The sequence below is a fragment of the Xiphophorus maculatus genome, chromosome 1 (assembly GCF_002775205.1).
Source record: "Xiphophorus maculatus strain JP 163 A chromosome 1, X_maculatus-5.0-male, whole genome shotgun sequence".
NCBI lineage: Eukaryota > Metazoa > Chordata > Actinopteri > Cyprinodontiformes > Poeciliidae > Xiphophorus > Xiphophorus maculatus.
Genome location: NC_036443.1, coordinates 26,063,358 through 26,079,828, shown reverse-complemented (window position 1 = coordinate 26,079,828; position 16,471 = coordinate 26,063,358). Strand labels below are relative to the sequence as shown.

At 36.5% G+C, this 16,471-nt stretch overlaps 1 protein-coding gene across 2 annotated transcripts; it reads right to left on the bottom strand.

Annotated features, from left to right (window-relative positions):
* Positions 1–939: 939 nt before the first annotated feature.
* On the bottom strand, positions 940–15,543 carry pou6f1 (POU class 6 homeobox 1). Of its 2 annotated transcripts, none has more exons than XM_023336497.1 (11): positions 15,179–15,543; positions 14,474–14,566; positions 11,718–11,910; positions 10,748–10,884; positions 9,052–9,277; positions 7,752–8,011; positions 7,537–7,665; positions 6,146–6,379; positions 5,309–5,396; positions 5,055–5,223; positions 940–3,856 (listed from the first exon to the last, which is right to left on the bottom strand). In XM_023336497.1, the coding sequence occupies exons 2-11, from the start codon at positions 14,525–14,527 to the stop codon at positions 3,514–3,516; spliced, it is 1,833 nt and encodes a 610-aa protein (XP_023192265.1). In that variant the 5' UTR covers positions 14,528–14,566; positions 15,179–15,543; the 3' UTR covers positions 940–3,513. The 2 variants fall into 2 exon arrangements, with proteins under 2 accessions (XP_023192265.1, XP_023192313.1); XM_023336545.1 differs by lacking the exon at positions 15,179–15,543 and adding an exon at positions 13,013–13,093 and having other exon boundaries at positions 14,474–14,563.
* Between the last annotated feature and the right edge of the window lie 928 nt (positions 15,544–16,471).

The window sequence follows — 16,471 nt, the reverse complement described above, 5'->3', positions numbered from 1 at the left end:
ATTTTTTAATTTATCCTTCTCAGTTGGATAAATTCAATTTCTTTGAATCCGATTATGCTATTAATAATTTCAAAGTGCTGTAATGTTGTAAATTTATCCTTACTGTATATTATTCTTACCTCTGTTTTTATATTTTTTATTTTTGTGTAAACCTACATGCTTCAACTTGCCACCAGTACACCTGAATTCCCCCACTGAGCAACATTACGCATTATTTCTATTCTATTTTGTTTTGTTCTATTAATTGAGACATTTATATGTTTTCTTTACTCTATTGCTCCAAAATAAAATCCTGTGCAACTGTTTTCCAAAAGGTTTAAGTAGAATCAACCTCTGTGTAATTTAGTCAGTACAGTACTTGAAGTTGATGGGAAGATTGATAGATTTAAACACAGGTAAATCCTATTAGAAAACATATTAGACTTGATAACTTTACTACTTTTATTAGTTAAAGTGCTGTATTTGTAAATTTTAGTTTAAAAACAAATTATTTAAATATGCTTTAAACAAAGCATATTTAATTAATGCTTTATGACGTTCAAATCCTTATCTCTTGCAGTGTAGCAGTTCAACTTGTTTGCTGTATAATGCTTTAAAAACAAAGTTGACATTGATATCTCCAATTAGGACACACCTAGGAAAAGTTACAAGGTCATAGAAACAAAGGTTTCCATTTCATTAATGCCACCTGTCTATTTTGATAGCACTTGCCATTCATATCAATTAAGATCAATTATGCAATCAGGATATGATGTCTATAAATCCTTTCTTATAGAGAGAACAGGTGCAGACAGGTAACCAACTTCTCCATAGGTTATGCCTGAAATGTCAACAGAGGACATGTGGGAGTAAAAAAGGTTGGTGTGATATAAAAATACTAATAATTTAAATGACAACCAATACAAATACAAATACAAATACATACAAGTATTTGTTAAAGATGGTTTATTCTTTTGACAAAGAAAAGGACAAAAATCATTAAATGTTTATTTTGTGGAGATCTGAAACTTCAACAGCTTGCTAAGTGAAATGAGTAGTACCTTTAATTTATTCTGAAATAATGTGTTTACTTTTCTTTATTACATAACTTACTACAATAAACATAATTTTATATATTTTTTTAAATTGCTGAGCAGGAAGGTAGACATTTTAAAGCAAGGCTCATGTTTTTATGTTTAGGTATACTGCATTAAAAGCCCAAAGTTATCCATAAGGCAACCATGAGATAGAGCATAAGATATGATTTCACAAACTCAAAACATTTTGTATTTATGCATATTAGTAAAAATTTTGTTAGAATTTACTTTTTTTTTCATCTGCATATATAGTAAATAAAAGTTTTGCCAGTAGGCTACTGCTACATTTTGCAAAAGCTTCTTACTAATCGATAGCAGTAAACAAAAACCTCTTTCTTTTTTAACAAAAAAACGTAAATCTGGTACTAGACTGAAATTGTGATTGCAAGCGGCTCATTCACTTTCCCTGCTTTCACTAAAGTGCAAACAAATCCTTAAACAACGGCAAGGATAAAGAGAAATGCCAAAGTAAGTTTCCATGTGAAATGTCCATAAATTTGTTCAAACTGAATATTCTAACCAAACAATCTGTATTTCTCCACGCAGCTAAGCTGATAATGTTTTTTATTATTATTAGTTTAAGGAGTTTGATTTCAAATTTTACGAGGAACATCAAAAAACTTGATAGTGATATCTACATTAAATTATATTAGGCTCCATACAGGCCAGTTAGGATGAATTTGTTGGCACTCCTGTTAACAAATAGCTTTAAAATAAGCCCATTGTAGATATAACTTTTAATTTGAGTACATTCAAAAACCATACTAACAATTCTTTCTCAAATAAACATAATTGGAGCATATTTTTTAAATTAGTATTTTTTATTTATCTCTATTATCTAGTAATCAATGACTTTCTGTTACGAATAAAGCATAACACAGGGAGGAATTTATTTTAGTTGCAAGGCTGGATAAGAATCCAAATTTACCTTACTAAAATAAAACTCTGACGCTCACATTTAAAGACCTACAAATACAAGTCACCAAGTTTCCATGGCAACCATTTGTATGAGAAATATAGCAGAGAAAAGCTTAATTTATCCTTACAAACATAAAAATGTTTTGGTAAAAAGATACATAGAATTAACTTTTCACCACAAATACTTGTAGTGAGCCAAAGAATAAATATGGATAAAAGCTCTTTCAAAGAAACTGTTTAAAAAAAAAGATGAATTTAATCAGAAATCTGGTGACCTCTGCATATAAACTGAGTTATTACATCAGAGGAACTAATATTTGTGGGTTGTTTTTCTCCACTGAATACATTTTCAGGGTGAATTTAAGCTACTGCATTGAAAGATTAATTTATTTTAGGGCTTCTTAATACATCTTTACCAGAGGTGCCAATAAATATATTCCTAACTGTAAGTTAAAGATATTAGGTAATGAGGCAAAATACCCTTTAAACAGAACAAGCACTTAAAAATAATGTCCAACAAACAGATTGGTGTATTCATGCATCGTAGTCGCCAAAGTCACACATTCAGCCATGACACATGAAAAAGAGACACCCACAGTTTTAGTTTACAACAAACCTGGTGTGTCTGCAGCGTCCGATGTAATCAAAACTGAGATTGTGACTAAGTTTACACGGTTTGACCAAATGAGAAAGAACAATCTCATGTTTCTGATTATCTATCAAAGAGGTGATTGTCCCAAAGCGCTGGGCAGAATTAAAGTAACTGGTGTTTCACTTAAAACTGAAAATAAGGTTATTGCCTTTTCAGAGTCTGACGAACCTCCAGGTAAACGACCAGCTAAAACTGTCCTATTATTCTGCATATTTTTCAAACATGCTAATGACAGAATAACATACAAAAGAACAAAACCGATACTGTACAAACACTTAAAATATATGAGAAGGGTTAGCTTATAAAACCACTTATTAAAAAAAGGTAGATCAAGTTTCTTAAATATGGCATGTTACACTGCAAAAACACAAAATCTTGACATAAAAGTATTTTTGGTCCAGTTTCAAGCGCAAATGTCTGTAAGATTTCTGAAAGAAATATGAGCTTGTTTTAAGTCAATAACTCCTTTCCTTTGTTCCATTAGATTATTTCAGGCATAACATGAAAAATGTCGTGTTATAAGTGAAATAATCTGCCAATGTAACAAGTAAAACCTCATATTTCCAGCTGAAAAGTTATTTGTAAGTTAGTTTTTTCTCATTCAATGTACTGATACATTTGCATCAGAAACTAGACTAAAATTACTTGATGAGATTTTGTGTTTTTGCAGTGTAAAACTGTAAAACAAAAAGGACCATGCAGTGTAACTGAGTATGCACCAAACTGTGTTCACATACACAACCTGAGAACACAGTTCTAACTCGTTTTTCATACACAACTTTACAATTTTCTTGATTTTTATTTAGAAAAAAAAAAAACTAACTCAACTTTCTACCCACCCTAATGAGGATGAGAATGAGGTTGTTCCTAAACCTGGAAGACGTTGATCTTGCTCGTGTTCTTCAGTGTCTGTCGTCTGTTGCAGAACCAGACCCGGACCACCTCTCTGTCATAATTCAGTTCTCTTGCGATCTCTGTAATCTCCTGGCCTGTGGGCAGAGCGTTCTTCTCAAAGTAGGAGTTAAGGACCTCGATCGCCTGCGGCGTGAAACTGGTGCGCCGTTTGCGCTTTTTGGATGGTTCGCCGCCAACGAATTCCATTAGGTTCTGCTGGCCTTTCTGGTTCCAGTGCTCGGCCTCAGCCAGCCACTTCTCTAAAACCGGTTTTAGCTTCTGAGCGCTCTTGGGGGTGATGTCAAGCTTTTCAAACCTGAGGCAGAAAGAACTTTTCCAATCAACAATAGAAATGACAGCAAAACCTAAAATGGACCTTTACAAAATGAGTTTTAAAAGAAACTTACTCACAATTCAAATTTTACACATTTTTGTACGTCCATTTAGGTCACTACTGCTTCTAAAAAACAGTCCAGAGCTTAAAGAATAAGGTATACGAAATAAGTTAATGTTTCATGGAGTCTAAAAAATTAGCCGTTTCAAAAACCTTGCGAATGTAACAAATCGGCAGGCACTGCCCCGTTGGCTAGCAACCTCGGTGAAGCCCCACCCGTTACCTAGCAACCTCAGGGGAGCTCCGCTGTCACCTAGCAGGAAATTTGGTCAGCTGGTTTTATCACTGTATGCGCTGTACAACGTTTGCTAGAAAAGACAAGTGCTTTTTTTCTTGACTTACCATCCAGAAACCACTTACTGCATTCTTGTTTGTTGGGCAGGAGGCTCTACTAATGCTTTTTAAAGATGTTTGGTTGTATAATTGCATAACATTGAGTTTGAGGTGGTGGGCCAGCAGCTCATTTGGATTTAAAGTGACAAGAGACCCAAAAATAGGTAATTATGAGAGGAGCTCAAAATAGGCAGAACTGATCAGACAAAATTTTCATTATCCAAGAATAATTTTGTGCATCAACCATTGACCTATCCTAACCATAATATGTCACCTGTGGATTCCATTTACCGATTAGGTGGCTTTTGATGGCATTTTAAGCTTTTAATTTCATTTAGGATCAATAAAGGCGGTTGAATGCCAACACACAGAACACTTTCTAGAATCTGTTGCATAAAATCTAAATGACATACACTGATGTCTGTGGCTGAAACGACACAAAACGTAAAAAATAAATGTGAATACTTTTGTATAACCAGTTGTGGGGAATATACTCTAATTGATTTAACTGTAAATGGATAATTCAAATAGGATCCGTTTCCAGTAATACAGCAGTAAAAGCACATCCTGTTTTTCAGTGGACCGTTCCATTTGTTCCTCAGCAGAATACGATCATCAAAAACGTTCCCTTCCCTCTATGAGTCAACATTTTGGCTGTGAAGAAGAACTGTCTGATGCATTGCACACAGCGTCCGCATGTGATGAATCACTGGCACTTTTACAAGGGGAAACACAGAGGAAAGCTTCAAAGGAATGACGGCAAAAAAAGAACAGGTGAGTCACTTACCTGCAAATGGCAGACTGGCTGTACGCCGGACCCTCTGTCGCAGTGAGGGCCTGCCCTACTTGTGTCTGCGTGAGGCCCAGCGACAGCCGACGGATCTTGAAGTTCTTGGCAAACTCTCGGATTTCCTCCAAATTAATCCCTTCCTCGCTGCTGACTGCCTGCTGAGGCTCTGAAATTGTGAGGAGCCTGGTTAAAAATATCTGGCTGCTGTTTAAACATTCCTCTGCTGAGGGTAGAGAAGCAGGTGTACGTACTGCTGACAAGCTGCCCCACTTTGGCCATGTCTCCACAGGCGATGGGTGCTGCTGAGGTGAGCGCAGTCGAGGTCTTCAGTGCAGACGGCTGTGGTGAATGACAACAGGTGACTGAGTGACACTTGTCACTGAAAATAAACAGTAATGGTCACAATTTATAGATGCTGCTTATTTGAGGATGAACAGAAACTTCTACATCTCTCTGCTCTCTTAAAAAGGCAGTATTATGTTTTTCCAGGCTGTTTTATAGCACAATTGAGTAACTGTTGTATGCTACCTTCAGTTGTTTTTAAAACATTATATGTATCAAATAAAAGAAATTTGATACATATTTCTTTTAAAGCCTTGAAATTGGGCCTCTGTGTCTTTAAAAATTCCTGCTCTTTCTGAAGCTCCACCTTCAGGAAATCGTCACAACATTTTACTAAGCAGCAGATTGTATGATGAGCTCAGTAGATGCACAGTTCCAGCAGGTGTTTGCTAATTCCTGCTGGCTAGTCTGAAGGAGCTGAGTGGGATAGTTGGGGAGGAAGACTGCTCTGTGAGCTTGAAAACTTGGAAATTGTAGCTTTAAGGAGGAGCTCCGCCTCGAAGGCGGGGCTATGTCCACCTGGCTGTTTTGCATAGATGAATGGTTGCCATGGAGATTAAAGGATTTCTCAATCCTTGAATCAAGGCAACACTCCAGATATGTTTTGGTGAGAAAATAATGTAACATAATGTACAGCTCAAAAAATCTATTTTATATACAGTAATACTGCCCCTTTGATTTCATTGTCACTAATTTGGTTTATTTCAGGGCTTTTCTTTCAGTTCAAACAATATTTATTCTTCTACCTGAGCGTTTGGTTTGTTAACTGTAGGAGGAGCTGTAGTTTTGGGCAGAACTGCAGCAGAAGTTGCAACGGCAGCAGGTCCGTTTCCCATAGTTGCGATAATTTGGCCGTGGGTGTTGAGGAGCAGCTGTGGGGCGATGGTCTGGACCTGCAGACCCTGCAGGGACAGAGAGGGAGCTGTGGTCCCTCCAGCCAGAGATGCTGGGTTCAACAGCAGAGGAAGGGTTCCTATCACCTGCACATTGTGTAAAGCAAAATAAATTATTTCAAACAGCAATACAAGCACAGTTGTAATTAGAAGTTTACATACACTGAATAATAAAAACAAAATTTTTCCCCCCAATAGCTGCATTTTCATTAACTATAAAACTGGACAAATTGAAATTATGAAAATAAATGTTCTTAATGGAAAAAGTAATTTTGAAAATAATTTTGTTTTCTGATAAAAAGTTTTTGCGCTAGAATGAGGTGGTTTTTCGGCCATACTGAAATAGATGTATTTTGCAAAACTGCAATGGAAACACTTTTTTTTTTTTTTTACATCACACCAGTCAGTCACACAATCAACAACCGGATGTTACTACGGACTAAAATGACAAAGAAGATGACAGGAAGTAGTTGGAGGACGATGTTTTTGCTCGTTTCGGACAATATGCAGCTGGCTTAGAACGAGTACTTTTTAATTAGGATTAAGGTATTATTTACTTTAAACAAACTCTAATTTCTGGCTGGAAAGTTACTTTTAAGTTAGTTTTGTCTTATTTCAAGTGTACTAAGCTATTTGCATTAAAAACTAGACAAAAAGTACTTTGTAAAGGTTTGTGTTTTGCAGTGATTTCAAGGTCTGCAATGCGAAAACACAAAATCTTACAAAGTAGTTTTGGTCTAGCTCCAGTATTATGTGCAAATATCTTATCACACTAAATTTAAGACAAATGTACTTATAAATAACTTTTTGACAAGATGTAGCTAATTTTAAGTAAATATTGCATAAATAGTGATTAAAAAGTACTGGTACCACTGCCAGATTATTTCACTTACAACATAGGAAAATGTCTTTTTATCAGTGAAATAATCTGCCAGTGGAACTAGTAATTTTTTATCAATATTAAGGTATTGATTATTTAAAACAAGCTCCTATATTTTGCTGAAAAGTTACTTATAAGTTAGCTTTGTCTTATTGTGTGATCAAATATTTGCAGTCGAAACTAGACCAAAAATATTTGGTAAGATTTTGTGTTTTTGCAGTGTGATACCATAGCACACCTTCACAGGTCGGGTGAAGTCCATTCCAGGCTTATTTGGTGGTCAAGATAGATTATCTTTAAGAATTAAACACCTGTATCACTTAATATCACATCATATCACAGCTTGTTTGTGACTGGAACCTACCTGACCCTGGGCGTTTGTGATGATCTGGCTGGTGATGCCAGCCATACTGGGCATGGCGCTGTTGATGATGGGGGTTGATGTGAGAGAACTGAGGAAATGAGGCTGTGCACCCAAAGAAGCAGCACTTATCTAAGAACGTATATGTATAAAAACACGGTTAAAGATGAGAAGCAAACAGGCAAAACGTGAAAAATGATGAGCTGCATGAGCCCTACAATGGCCGGGTTGATGGACAGTCCTGCTGTCTGAAGTGCTGCCACGGAAATGTTGGGCTGGGAGATGGTGTTGGCCACAGAGGTCACCTGGGCAGCCGTCGCCTGGGCGTTAGTGACCTGTGCGTTGGTGACTTGAGTTTGCTGAGGAGGCACCTGCTGCACAGACGTCTGCACCGGCTGTACAGGTGCTGCTTGAGGCTGGAACATTGCCTGTGTATTTGCCTGCAGCTGGGGCTGGACTGAGTTCAGAACTGTTGCAGCTAAAAAGAGAAAATGACAAAATGGAGCTATTAGGTGATGAGATTATTAATATTTAAGAGTTTACATATCTTTATGCACTGCAAAAACACAAAAATGTTCCAAGTGTTTTTGGTGCTTTTTAGTGCAAATTTCTTCGTACACTTGTAGTAAAACAAAACGTACTTACAAGTAAGTTTTCAGCAAGATAGAAAAGTAATTTAGGACAATAATTCCTTAATATTAAAACAACTTGTTCCACTGGCAGATTATTTCACTTACATGGGAAGAATATCTTGTTATATGATGCAAAGAAGTATTCTTCATGAAATCAAGAAAATTATTTACAACCATAACCATCCTCTTCATGAGACTGCTTTGGCAAAAGAGAGTGTGTTCAGTCAGAGACTTCTTGAAATTCACTGCAATACAGACTGCTACAAGACATCCTTCCTGCCAACAGCCATCACTATCTACAATAACTATCTGAAGAATTTGACTTAAAATGAGTTACAACAACATTTAATTTCCCTTTGGGATCAATGAAGTTTTTATTTTATTTAAATTTGAATAAGTATAGTACTAGAAAACCTGGTACCTTTTCACCAATACAAAGAAATTATTTACAAGATACAGGACTTGTTTTAAGTAAATAATTTCTTAATATTGATGAAAAAGTATCAGTTCCACTGGCAGATTATTTTACTAATGTCATAAATGACAGTTGGGCACTGTGCCGTTACCTAGCAACCACAGCCAATCCCAGCCCGTCACCTAGCAACCCAGCTCTAGTTCCACTGGCAGATTGTCACTTGATTTCAGTAATAAGGAATTATTGACCTAAAACAATCTCCTATATCTTGCTTAAAAGTTACTTGTAAGTTAATTTTGTCATATTTCAAGCGTACTACAATTTTTGTACTAAAAAGTAGGAAAAAAAAGTACTTGGTAAGATTTAGCATCTTTGGTAGTGTGGGAAGTAACATAAGTAAAAAAGAATCTAATATAGATAAATTTCTGGATGACAGAGGGGGAAACAAGCAGCAGGTGAACTGTGTTTTACCCTGTAGGCCAGCAAAGGGCAGCTTGAGGAGGTTCCCAGCTGGGTTTGCGGCTGCGAGGCCAGGGAGAGTGGCTACGTTGGTGGTTGGCAGAGTGAAAACCGCTAAGCCGCCCTGGCCGGCGATGGAACCGGCAATGTTGAGGGGAATAAGCAGCGGTTGACCCAGTGAACCCGTCTGAGCCATCATACCAGTCATCAAAGTGGCCAGGCTTTCCTGGGTCAGAACCTGGTGTTGTAGAGCACAAAGTGGCAAAATCCTTATACACCTGTACAGGAAAATAACTTAAGTTGATGCAATTTGTCATCTAAATCTATTTGTTTAGTTATGAAAGGGATACTTTTGTTTATGTAGAATATGATCTCCATCACTGATCTCAACTAGGCCTGTCACAATTAAAACATTTTGCTGGATGATAATTTGTCACAATAATTACTGCAAAAAACAATTCCATTGTTGTTTTGAAATTACTTTCAGGTAATATAATGATAATGGCATAGACTGTAATTTTGTAAATAATATTTTACACTGGACCTGGAAGATGTTTTAAATATCCAAAATGAATCACCACAACCAAAACAACAAATTAAATGGAAATAAAAACCACACAGAACGGATCTGTAAATGAAAAAGATTATTTTGTGTCTAAGTATCAAAAGGTACTCAATAATTAAAATGGAAATTATTGATTTTAATTTATCCAGAAATTAATTGATTACTCTCAACAAACTCAAAAAATGCTTACATCCCTGCTAGTATTTTCAAAGTTATTTGCACATTTTTATTCTTTTCAAATAATATTTCTGCTGGTATCTGCACATTATTGTTGTTTTAACAGTTTTATTTTCACATATTATAAAGAGTCTGTTGTTTTTTAATGCACACATGCATGCATGTTTTGTACATTTTTAATTAAACAACTCAGCTGCACATTTGTTAGGACTGTGGTGAACTATTTTTTATTACTACACTGTTTATGTTGAAAATTTGCCCTTACTTTGCAGCATTTTTATTCTTTATTCTGTTTTTATATACGTACATATGCAGTACAGACCAAACGTTTGGACACACCTTCTAATTCAATGGGTTTTCTTTATTTTCATGACTATTTATAAGGCAAGAAATCCCACTTATTAACCTGACAGAGCACACCTATGAAGTGAAAACCATTTCAGGTGACGACCTCTTGAAGCTCATCAAGAAAATGCAGTGTGTGTGCAAATCAGTAATCACAGCAAAAGGTTGCTACTTTGAAGAAACTAGAATATAAGGGGTATTTTCAGTTGTTTTACACTTTTTTGTTTAGTGCATATTTCCACATGTGTTATTCATAGTTTTGATGCCTTCAGTGTGAATCTACAATGTCAATAGTCATGAAAATAAAGGAAACTCATTGAATTAAAAGGTGTGTCCAAACGTTTGGTCTGTACTGTATCTACACAATATATTCTGTCTATCTGTTTTTGGTTTTCTAAAATGAGATCTGCAATCATATCTGAACAAAGTTTTAATTTAAATATCCTCAAGTGAACTTCCCAAACACTGAAATTCGGCCATTTGTATTGTCTTCTTAAAACAAGGTAGTAAAGAAATTTTAAATGAGGTCAGACACTGATGTTGGATGACAATCCCTGGCTTGCAGTCTTGCCTCTAATTTCTCCTAAAGGTTTTCTCTAGAGCTGATGTCACAGTTCGTACCTGTGGACAACCTTGTACTGTAATGGGCATGGTGGCCTGGGGTTGGGCTATGGAAACGCTGAGCGAAGCTGCAGGATTCACTGTTTGGACAGCAGCAGCCGACGCATCAGCAGACGCCCCCTGCTGCTCACCGACCACTGCAGGACACAGATGTTTGATTTGTCTTTACCATCAATCAAGTTTATTTGTATCGCACATTTCAGCAACACGGCAGTTAAAAATGCTTTACGTTGAGAAAAGATACAAAAAAAATAAAACATCATAAATACATCATAGAATTAACAGTTGTAAAAACTAAAAACAGAGGAGTGCCATCATTAAAATCATGAATACACATTCAAATGTTGGTCAATGTTCTATTTACTATAGTTCAAAGGCAACTCTATAAAAGTGGGCTTTTAGTCTTGATTGAAAGGAACTCAGTGTTTTGGATGTTTTGCAGTTTTCCGGAAGTTTGTTCCAGATGTGTGGTGCTTAGAAGTTGAATGCTGCCTCTCCATGTCTGGTGTGTGTTTTGGTGATAAACCGTTCAGTGATTTTTAAACTAACAACAGTATTTTAAAGTCTATTCTCTTAGTGTAGGGACTTTAGAGCTAGGGTGATGTGCTCTATCTTCCTGGTTTTAGTCAGAACGCCAGCAGCAGCGTTCTGGATATGGTTGATACCTTTTAGGTAAACCTGTAAAGACACCGCTGCAGCAACTAAAGATAAATGCATGGATGTGTTTCCCAAACTCTTGCTGAGACATTAGTCCTTTATTCAGATGATAGAAGGATGACTTTATAATTGTCTTTATGTGGCTCTGAAGATTCAGGTGTGAATCCATCACCACGCCCAGATTGCAGACCTCATTGCCAGTTTCCAGCTGTAATAACTGAAGCTGTGTTAACTCTAGCACTTTAGCTCAAAAGATTAAAACTTTATTACACCAGAAAAACAATTCTGGAACTGATTTAAAGTAATGATTTACCTGCTTCCCCAGTGCCGTGGGGCGCTGTGGGGCTGTTCTGGATGCTGGCAGCTTCAGCTTTCTCTGCACACTGACCCATTTCCTCCTCAGCAGTTTTGCCCTCATTCTTCCCATCGGGTACCGAAGACGGCAGACATGCGTCAACCTCGACTTCTAGTACACGAATTGTCTCCTGACCGGACATGACAATAACCTGCAGGGGCAAATTATGAGGTGATTAGAGATCTAGCAAATAACTGTCCAACAGGATGAGAATTTAGAAATTCATTTTAAAAGTAACCTAAATGATTAAAAAACATAAAGAAATCCTCCTTGGGTTCTGGTAAAAATATTTAAACCTCTTGAACATTTTTAGACAAGCACAGTCAGAACGGATGGTGAACATTAATTTTCCACTCTTGCCAAAGACTCTCAATTAGATTTAGATCTGAACTTTGATTAGGCCATTCTAGCACATGTGATTGCTTTAATCAGAACCGCTCCAATGCAGTTTTGGTCGTATATTTAGGTTTGTCCTGATAAAAGAACGAGTCTTTTGCAGCCTCTCGGGATTGTGCTGTATATAGTATATGCCAGTTGTGGCCCTTGAAATTATTTTGTTCGGCCCCTGACCACAAGTAAAACATGACAATATCTTGTCAACATAATAGAAAATAATTGATGACCCAAAAAATTGGAAACAGATTGAAGCCCTTTTCATGATTGGATCTTTAATAAAATACAAATTAAGGATGTGGGCACCTGGGCTAGGGCCACTTTTGGTACCTTATCCACAATAGAAAAATTGTTTTACTACTGCAACACAATTAACTGTCAATTAATACATAGTTCTATATACCTGCAGGTAGGAAAGGATGCATGATACGTTTAATTTGTACTCTGGCCAATTTCTCCATGTTTTCCCAAAGAAATCTACTATCACTTCCTAATTTTCAAATATTGTTTATATCTAAAAAGAAAAAAAAGAAAAACCCAAAACATTAATACAACTCACCTGATACCGGCTTTTGAGTTTTATACAAAGCATTAAAAAAACATGAAGGAAGAAAAATCTTTGGTGGCCAGTAAGCCCTTTCTATTGTCTGGCACAGTTCGAGAGATATGAATACTTTTATGTGCTAACGTCAATAATTCTCCCCGTCTACCAGCATGTTGTAAACCCAGCGCTGACCTATAGTTGATGATTCACAAAGTGAAATAATGAAAGACCAAGCAGAGGCAGCAAGGCGGCTGGAAGACAGGATGCAGAGGAGACGAACGCAGGGAGAAAGAGAGAGAGAGATGGTGATGCGTACCTGGTTGTCCCTGGCAGGGGGAATTTCAAAGTGCAGGATTTAAATGGCTGAAAAAAACTTCTGCTCTCAGACAGTGAATGGCTAAGGAGGACAGAGAAGCCGAGCACATGTTAGGACAAGATGACCCCCAAAAAAACCAAACAAAAAACAAAACTAACTTTAAAAAAAAGGCGTATGACTGCACCGAAATGATGGAGAAGGCATCAGCCAACAAGCAGCCCAAACAATGCAGAGGCTCAGCATTATGCCTCTGTGAGCAGGATTGCTTTGGCTTGCTGGCTATGTCTACACAAAGCGTTACAGGTGAGAAACTCCACAACAAATTATTAATAAGCACGGCAGTTTAAACACTGACAGTCTTTGAAGCAAAGAGTAGCAGAAATGATCAAGCATTAATGCAGAAGTGAGTTGTGATCTCAATGGAGAGCCGTGTGGCAGACAGTTATGTTTTTATTATGATGGGGAAAATTATCGCTTGAGCAATAAAAGGAGCAAATGTGGTGAAGATCAGACTTACTGTAATTACACAATTCCATGATTAAGTATTTATTCTCCTAGAACTTTAAAAAAAATTTCACATTACAACCACAAACTTTGACATATTTTACTGGGATGGTAGTTGAAACCAACACAACATAGAACATAATCAGGAAGAGGAAGAAATATTATCATTTTGGACCACAACTTAAATGTTTAAGTGATATATGTGTTTGTATTCTGCTCTGCACTCTGATATAACCAACAAAAATTCTGTTCAATTAATTGCTGTAATTGGTTTATACAGAAAATACGTCGAAGGTGGTCAGACGAAGCTAAATTTAAACACACTAACCATGCAAAGGAATAATTTGGAGTGAATCTAACTAATACTGCACACCACCTTCAACAGACTAAAACTCCACAATGAATCATGTGCCTCAAGGGCTTTTATTCATCCAACCGGCCAAATATATAATCATATCCAACTGAATAATACAAACAAGAAGGTTTTGTGATGACAAAATTATGGAGCCCAAGTTTAAATGACATTATAAGTGCATGGTCTAGTCAAAGTGCAGACACAAGTCCAATTGACCTGTGGCAAAACTTTAAATTTGATGTTTGTAAATGCTCTTCACCTAGTCGAAGTGGGCTTGAGCAATTTTGCAAAGAAGAATGAAAAAAAACCCTTTAATTTCTAGATCTGCAACAGCAGTAACGATATAATTCAAAAGAACTAAAAGTGGTTCTAAAGAGGTTTGAGTCAAATTTACGTGACTTTTCAGACGTTTAATTGTAACAACTTGAAAAACTAAGCTTAATTTATCTCCAGTTTCACAACGATGAGTTACCTTGAGTAAGCAAATCACATAATATCCCAAAAAAAACCACTCTAAAGTTTGATGTTGTGCTGTGACAAAATGTGGAAAAAGTTAAAGGAGAATACTATTATACTGTTATGAATAACAGGTGATCTTTTACCTGCTCATTGACAGTGAGCGGGCCATCTTGGGCAGGAAGATCCTGGGAGTTCATGGCTTGCTGCACCAACTTAGACAATGTCTTGCAGGCATCCTAGATAAACATATACTGATTATGCAAATATCACATCTAAAAAAAATAGATACTTCGTTTTATTGCATTTGTACTTTAACTCAATTGCTGCCTTTAAAATAAGCCAACATGCTAATATTCCCTGTTATTTCTGACCATTTCAGTCACTGCAGACGCAGACTATTTAAAGGGGCCTGTAAGTATAAACAGGCCATATTGTGTTGCATAAAAGCTGCAAATAAACATGATCAAACATGGCTAAGATATCCACGAAGTGGTTGCAAATTCTGAACAGACTCCAAAACAGGCTCAATATGGTGCGTTTGTTGCAGCAGAGCCCCCCGAGAGATGAGGATCTGTCAAAACTTCAGCGGCTGTTGATGGGCACCCCACCCCCATCCTGGTCAATAAAAGCCACTTTTTGGAGGACCAGCACCATTCACAGCCGATGGAAATCCAGTCAAGCCGAGCCGAGAGCCCGAATTTTATGCATTTCCCTCTCTTTATCATAAATATATAAATTATGCTAATTACGAGCATTGCATATTAACCAAAACTCATTTCCTCTCGCCATTTCGCTGCTCCGCGCCAGCAACGAGCTTGGACACGGTGCGATTTTTATATGCAACTTACCGCGGAAATGCAGCTTATTTCCCGTAATCCGCCGCTCTTAAAATGCTCCTTGTCACAGTTTGTTTCAGTCACACATCATTAGAAATTCATCTCAGCTCCCAGACAGGCGCTGTGACTGCACACAAAAGAGAGCTATTTGCATTGATAAGGAGGGCTGCAATGTTAGGATCTCCTCTGCCTTAATATTTAATGACGGTGCCCTTTCTGCAACAGTTCACACCATCAGGAATCCTCCAGGTGTCTCCCGGAATCCCCCCAGAGCTGTAAAGTCGGACAAAATTGCCCCAAAATTGTCCTTTTGCACTACGTCATGAACATAATTTATGCAAGAAAAAAAATCTTGCATTGAAAAATGTCTGCCTCGACTTGAGCGGTGCCATGGTTCTCTTAAAGGGGACGTACACCGCATTGAGAAAGTCGAGCAGTGTTTGTCACACGCTGAAATAAACATTTAGAGGGAATTCGGATATACAGTTGCACATTAGTGGATTTTAGAGTAACCAGTTTCAAATCGTTTACATATTTGAATTGGGATGACTATGGCTTACAGCAAATAAAAACCACAAAACACAGATTTATATGTTTTTTGTTTACTAAATTTTAAATTTTACACAGTAAAACAGTACAACAGCACAATTCTTTTATTTTTTTCAGTAATTTTTATAATATGTAATAATTGGAAAATAACCCAATGTTAATCAGTAATTAACAAAAGCAATAAACACGTTGACATTGGTTGCTAAAACAAAGTAATCAAGCATTATTGTAAAAAAATAAATAAATAATAATAATAATAATAAATGTTTTTAATCCTCTGATAATCTGTGTTATTTTGAAATAATTTTATTGGGGGAAACCAGTGCAAACATGAAATTTTTTCTTCTTTTAACTTAAATTTAAAAAATGTTGTCTATGTCATTTTCATTGAACATAATGAGCCAAATTAAGCAAAATTTTACCTGTATCACTTAATTGTAAAGGTCTAGATTCATAATTTTAATATCAGTATGAACATTTTTAAAATGTGAACATTTAAAATTCTTATTTGTTATCTGCATGGCTTTATAAGTTTAGAAAAAAAACAGATTGTAAAATATCCAGTTTGGGAATAACTTTGCTATTGCAGTTTAAATAAAATTACCAATTTCTTTAAAACTTTCTTATTTGTATTGACCATAGAATAATTTTTACATAAAAAAACAATTATTAAAGGTGTTTTTCCCTTTCCAGGTCAGGACATTTTATTTATGTATAATAAGTGTATTCTTTGCAGTCAGACAGAGGTCAGCCTGT